Source organism: Vigna umbellata, chromosome 9 (assembly GCF_029865625.1).
Source record: "Vigna umbellata cultivar VRB3 chromosome 9, Vumbellata_1.0, whole genome shotgun sequence".
NCBI classification, from domain to species: Eukaryota; Viridiplantae; Streptophyta; class Magnoliopsida; order Fabales; family Fabaceae; genus Vigna; species Vigna umbellata.
In genome coordinates, this window is record NC_142173.1 from 9181212 (window position 1) to 9188406 (window position 7195).

At 33.2% G+C, this 7195-nt stretch overlaps 1 protein-coding gene across 2 annotated transcripts; it reads right to left on the reverse strand.

Annotated features, from left to right (window-relative positions):
• Window positions 1-62: 62 nt before the first annotated feature.
• LOC148192473 (uncharacterized) lies at window positions 63-5592 on the reverse strand. 2 transcript variants are annotated; one of them, XR_015782309.1, is made up of 8 exons: window positions 5131-5583; window positions 4268-4327; window positions 3861-4109; window positions 3666-3742; window positions 3202-3279; window positions 944-1076; window positions 648-857; window positions 63-564 (listed from the first exon to the last, which is right to left on the reverse strand). XR_015782309.1 is itself a non-coding variant. In XM_088099555.1 (4 exons), the coding sequence occupies exons 1-4, from the start codon at window positions 5540-5542 to the stop codon at window positions 3657-3659; spliced, it is 807 nt and encodes a 268-aa protein (XP_087955681.1). In that variant the 5' UTR covers window positions 5543-5592; the 3' UTR covers window positions 3302-3656. The 2 variants fall into 2 exon arrangements, 1 of the variants encoding a protein (XP_087955681.1); XM_088099555.1 differs by lacking the exons at window positions 63-564; window positions 648-857; window positions 944-1076; window positions 3202-3279 and having other exon boundaries at window positions 3302-3742; window positions 5131-5592.
• Between the last annotated feature and the right edge of the window lie 1603 nt (window positions 5593-7195).

Here is a 7195-nt window from a genome sequence, read left to right on the forward strand (position 1 = left end):
GGAGGGGGCACTGTTACAATGTAATGTTATAGTGTGATTTTCCTTAGGGGAGAGATGGCAGGTTAAACCTAAAATTTGAGAAACTTGATGAAACAGTGCTGTATTTTCAACAACACGATAATAATACAGAGTTGGGGACCAGTTGGTCCCATTAAGGAACAGGAAGAGGGAAGAAAAGATACAAAATTAAAATTCAGTAATCCAGAAAGCCAGATTTCTAGAAACATTTATTTACAAACCATTTTCTAAGAGTCGTGATTAATTTAGCACGGGTAATAATGCAGGTAAAAAATTACACAATCTTGTGTAACACTCAGAATTATTCTGAAGAGAAGCTACCGTTCTCATGATGACTGTCTCTACTGGTATCACTTATTTAACAATGTTCGGTGCAAGTTGGGGCCAGCCTCGGGACATAACGGTCACTTGTTGAAACAGAAATTATTCCTTTAATTGCTGTCTGCTTTGGTAGACAAGGCGTAACATATGTGGACCATCTGCATAATATGCTATGTAGTACATACAGAGTAAAAGCAGCTTCACGTCAGATCCATATTCAGAACCCTGCACCAGAGAAAATGAACACAACAAATTACTTCAAAGATTTAAAAAATAAATCGAAAGTGCGAATGCTATATAGTGCTGACCTGTAAGCAACTTTGGAAAAGAAAATATTTCTTATGTATATAAGCTTCTGAGGCTCATTTTTTACAATTCAGAGTCTCCTCGATACTCCTAATTATAACACTCATGCTGCCACCGCTTTCCAATGCTTTAATAGCAGCTCGGTGCGCAGCTCTATGCCACTTGAGCAAATTATATGACTGCAAAACTGACCATCTTGCTTGGTTGGACATCTGCCCAAATACAAGAATGTCAAAGTTTAAATATTAATATCACAAAATACAAACCACCAGAGCAGATGTATCAGTTGTGGAAAGACCTCAGCTGTTGACAACGGAGGATCAAGAAGAAGACAGATGCCTCTAAATAGATTTTCATCATTTTCTCCACCCTCTGCCTCACCGTATACAAGCGCTTCAGCTGCAATACCAGCAAAAAGTACCATGCAGTACCTAAACCATTGGTTAGTGGTTGGTTGCATTACATAAAGCACCAGTCTCACTTGGAAAAAAATTCGGGATGGGGGGTGGAGGAGGAGGACTCGGTCCAAAACTTTCAGCAACAAGTTATTATGTTTCATATGTCCATCAACATAGGGCTAAATGGGCCAGAAGACAAGCTTGTATGTGCCTACTGAGATAGTGACCAGAATTGAAACAGGAATAGTGAATTAATACCTGAAGAACCTATAGTTAGGAATAAAACTATTTAACTTCACCATTACAGTTATTAATGGGAATAAGATATCAGAATTCGAGGACAGAGGTGCCTCCCAGAATAAAGAAGAGAAGGAAATCTCATTATATTCTGTATATATCTCTCATTGATAAGAATTAAACAAAGGATGAAGACACATGAAAACGAAAAGAAATAGGATTTCTGATATTATCCCTAACAAGGAGTCTGAAGATACAAGATACAACAAAGATCTTTGTTAAGCCTAAATAAAAATATGGTGGTGATCTTTCATGAATATATCATATGGTATGGGGATGTAGAGTAAATGATTTCTATTATGTGTCTAGTAAGCCCTAAGCATATGGAAATTAAGTTGTCTAATGTGTTTGCCATTTAGAGTGGAAAGTAATATATTTTGCATATTTGAACTTCATTTTCGTAACTATTTCTTCTATTTTTACCAATTTTTCTTAGTACAGGTTAATCCTTGGCTGTGCTTGTGTTGTAGGCACATATTTTGTGTCAAAAGAGTACTTAATCCATTAAAAAGAAGCTACAAGATCTCTCTGAGGAAGCTCAAGTCTCAAGATATTAGAAAAAAACAAATTATAGAAGTTTTCATTACGCATGACCATGGCATCTAGAGGCCTGGTTGTGATCTTCTCTCAAAGCTTATTATAACCATTATTTTAAAGGCAGGGTCGTGATCTTCTCTGAAAGCTTATTTTTCTCAATATCAAAATGTCCAACCATGACATTCACAGGAATGACCATGGCCCGTGGTAGAAAAATGTCACCCCCATGACTTCTTTCTAGGCTTTCTTGTTCTACATTTTAATTGCAATTTGGGCCCATAACTCTCTTACCCAATGTCTTTAAATAGATTATTCCTCTCTAGGCTTAGGCTCTCTACATTTTATTCTCTATTAAGTAGATACCAAAGGAGACCATGGATACTTCTCTTTTCTAGGTTTGACATTTCTGTTACTTTACTTTTTCCATGACTATGAGTGAGTAGTGTCATTATTATGGGATTAAGGCATAAGTTGACGAATGTTGAAGTTTAATTTATTTTTTTCTACAATTTCTTTTCATTTCTCCTCCTGATTTCTCTTCTATTGGTTTTCATCTTTGTGATGCGATTAACAATCATTTTTCATTGTCATAAATGCTTAGGAAAGGACCAAGAAGTGAATCTAATCATTGGAACTAAAAGGGAGGAACCTAGATTTACATCACAAGTGTAGATTTAATCCTTCAAGGAATCAATGAATTAGCAAAGAACCTGAAAGTTTTCTTACATCAATTTTATCCCAATTAATTTGCTTTCCTAGTTCCATTTTAAATTTTCTGCTTGAATTCTTTATTTCACAATCAATACCCAAATTCAATTAACTTCTTTTCCTTTTAATTTACATTAAATCGAAATAATTACAAAGCCAAAAAACACTATCAGATAGTTGATTACAATCGTGCACTTGTAATTTATTGTATCACTGGCAGAAAGTTGTATTGTAATGCCACAAAATGTTAAGGCCTAGGTATTGGAGTTGGGCATAAAAAGGCTGAAGGAATGGCATTTATTAAGACAGGAAATGAGGTGAGGGGATGATGAGCTAAGTTATCCATGTGGTTCTAAATTTGTTGGAATTACTAGCTAAACCCCTATTGGAACTTGTAGCAATTAATTTCAAATTTATGCAGAGTTATTTTTGTACCTAGAATATACCATGATTATACTTAGAACTAAAATCATACTTGTAAACACAAAATTTGTCAGTGCAAATAGATACTATCTCAGCTGAGTAACTCATTTAAGCTACTCAGAAATTTCATCATCATAATGTCTAAAACTTTCTAATGTATCACTATAACTAAAAGCTATAATGTTATACATACCTATCAAAAGTTGTACCATCAAGTCGGCCTTCCGCAAGGTTATTGGCAAGTTTTTTCATCCCAAAATTGAGTCCCTGCCTGAAAAACAAGGATTTACTGCAAGTAAAGTGATGTTGAACAATTAAAGAAAAACTTCAAGATTCAGGATTTCGTATTTGCTACAATACAAGTAAATAATGAAGCACATTATGTAAAATATTATTAAAGTAGAAAAATAGGAAATAAGAACAAGACTTGTACTTGTAAGTGTACAAGTGTTAACAAATACAAATAATTCAAAATCAAAGATACTGCAGATTGATCACTAAACTCGTCAATGCATTAACCAATCAATGTAGTCAATTTTCAAAAATCGACGTAAGATAATGAATGAAAAATATTCAATCATATTTAACACACAAATAATTGTACACTGCAACGAAAGATTAAGAGGAAAAATAAACTGTCCTTGAATATTAAAATACCTGTCCTTGAATGCCCATTTGCATTGCAACTATAGGGTCTAAAATCACCCCCCGAATTGGGCAACCCATTAGGTAAGCTGAAATTGCATTATCACGGACCTTGTAAGACGGGTAGCCAATTAATCAAACATAATCCAAATTGTATAACCCCACATGTGACCTTTAAAATCCATCTTAATAAACAACACTATTTACCTGTCACTAGATGTCCAGCTTCATGAACAAGAATTCGGCGCCTAAATGGTGGCCAGTAACTTGAGATTTGAGCTAAACAAGTACCGCCGAGAAAGATGGCATCTGCAGCTGCTAGACCCAATACCACTGCAAGGTTGGGCCTGAGGTCAATTCCTTGTGATATAAGAAAGGAAACCGCACCAAGAAATGCAGCCAAAACAATATTTGAACCATCTGAAAGACCCCACTTCTTGGGAGCAAGTTTAGTCACTGCCCAAAAGAAAGGAAAAATTATAAAGTATAACCATTTTTCTGCAGCATAGAATTGTATAAAAGGTTACTTGTCACAGCATAACATAACTTAAAAAAGAACTTTTAGCAATTTATAGCTAAGGGCAAAATATTGTGTCACAAATTCATATTTTTACCTTCTAAACCAGTTGAGTAGCTCAAGACGTCTGGTGTCACTTTCCTCGGTCCATCCAAAACTATACAAGACACCAGAAAAAGGGGGAGAGAAGATAAAGGAAAAATAATACCTGTTAGTGAGTGCATGAAAAGGCTTCACTAGAATGATTATAGAAAATTGTTAGAATCTTGTAAATATAGTAATAGTGGATATTAGGATTTATTAGTCTTAGAGAAAATATCATTTAGTGTGCTCATATAATTGATTATGTGAGTTTTCTTGCTAAAAAAATCACCAATTTCAGTGGGGAATAATCGATTATTAATGCATGCATGCTAAAAGTATGAAACGGAATTCCAATTTCACCAAATGACCCTACTCTTTATTCCTACCATGTGTAATTTAACATAATATGGAAACAAGGACAGCACAATCGTCGCCTAAATAAACCAATTACCATCTCTCTTGTATTCCATCAAATTAACCACAGACACTTACAAACTGTCTACTAAGATCTCTCCTCTTTTCACCTCTCTTATCTCAATCCAAACAATCTCATTTTCTACTCCAGTTCTTTTTTTTTTTCTTTTCAACTCACTCACTTTCTATTTCCCAATCCAAACAAAGTGTTATTCTCTGTACTATAAAACATTCCTTTTTACTCCCCGTATATATCATCTTTTAACCTCAATCCTCAACCTAGAGACTAAAATAGATTAAAAGGAAACGCACAGGCACTAAAATGCAAGTGCCGTGACTAAGGGAAGTTTTTATAAACATACTAACTATATAAATAATCAAGCAGAAGCAAAACTATCTTAACATTACTTATTACTAGTAATTACTGATATTATCTCGGAAAAGAAGATGACCAAAACTCACCAATGTTTCTGCATTTTCCGAAATTGGGCAAGAAACCCCTATCTTTGAGGAACTTGTAAGCGTTAGCAACAAGCTTCATGTCGTCAGCGTTCAAGCACGTGTCTAGAACCTCCCAATCCCTCTGCGGCCCGAACCGTTCCGACTCGAGAAATCGTAGCCGAGTCAACTCAGTTGCCGGAGAAACGCCCTCGACGAGCGGCTCTTGGCGTTCCCTTTCGAGGGACTTCAGGAACCTCAGAGCTCCGGCAAGGTCCTTCCGCTTCACCGCCTCCTCGTACTCCCGCCATTCTCGGAAAGCTCTGCATAGAGGAGTCGCAACAGGGAAAGTGCGGGAAAATCCGAGGGAAAATGGTTGGGGCACGAGAAAGTGAGGGGAAATTTGGAGGTTAGGGAAGAAGTTCGAAACGGCCATGAAAACAACACGAGAAAAAATGATAGTAGTGTGTCTATTCAATTATTCCAAAAACTGTTAAATCAATTATCAATTATATGTTTATGAAAAGAAAAAAAATTACAGTAATATTCTTTTTCTTTTTTTTTTCTATTTAAAATAACTGTCTACAAATTCAAAGAGTTCCTACCAATGATTAATTTACATCATTTTCACAGTGGTTTGGATTAAAGGTCCGCCTTTAATAATTTTTTATAACTAAAGTAAGAAAAAAAATAACTTGTTTACAGATTAATTTATAAAAATTCTATTATATTTTATGTAAACTAATTTTAGTTAATGAAAAGGTTTATTTTTATAAATATTTATGTAAAATTATCTAAACAAGACTTAGATAATATTTACTTGCACGGGTTCATGGTTAAAATTTTGGTTAAATATATTTTTCACTGTCAAATTATTGACTAAAATCATATTCTATTTTTATTATAAAATATGTATCAATTTTTTCTTTACATTTTATAAAAGAATGTATACTATCTTTGGTAGCAAAGAATAGTTAGGTTAAAGTCTCTCTCCTTACTACAATTATGTCCTTACTACAATTCTCTCCCCAATTATAAGAGACCTAGAGGTGGATTTAGATGTGATGAACTTGGTAATGGTGTACCTCACCTCTTACTAGGATAAAATTTGTAAGATTTTAAAAATTTTAATAATTAGAAAAATATTATTATGTATTATTATATATTAGTTAATATTCTTGAATATTGTTATATTATTACTTGGGGACAGTAACGAGTCAGGTTGTGTATGGATAATGTCTACCAGCAACCCGATCCGTAAAATAAAAATTTCTCATGTAATCCACTTGTTATCCGCATGAGTACTTGTTTCAAAAATACCCATGGATATTTTAAAATTTGTGAGTATATCGCAAATATTAAAAAATATATATTTTAAAAATAAAAATTTTAAATATAACTACAAAAAATATAAAATTTCATATAAAAAAATAAAATATAAACTAAATATTTATTTGTAATTAAATTTAATCTGATAAATTATAAATTAATTTTATTTTAAATTAAATAAAGTATAAATTGAATTATTAATTTTATTTTATGTGGATAATAGGTACTCGCGGGTCGGATAGTATAATATCTTCACCCGACTCATTTATAAGCGAGTATTAAAATACCCGTTATCTGCAACTCGCGGATAATAATTACCCACGGATACCAACTATCCATCGTGCAGATATTCGTGGATTCAAATATTTTTGTCATCCATAATTGTTACAAATAAAAATATATTTTGAGATATTTTTATATTCATTTATATATTATTATTAGATAATATAAGTAAGAATAAAATATTAGGTTTACAAATATATGGTTGAAGGGACGGAAGGAAGAAGTGAAAAGTGAGAGGTAGGACAGCTTACATTTTTTTTTCTTGTTTTCCTTAAAGAAGTGAAAAGTGAGAAGTAGGACAACTTACATCTTTCTTTTTCTTGTTTTCCTTTTTGTTTTTTTGTTTGTATGTGATGTATTATTTTATGAGTTTAAATTATGAAATAAATATTGCTTAATATGATTGTGATGACATGTAAATGTATGTTTGTGTAATGGTGACTCAATGAAAGGTAGGCATTATGTTAGTCTTTAGTGA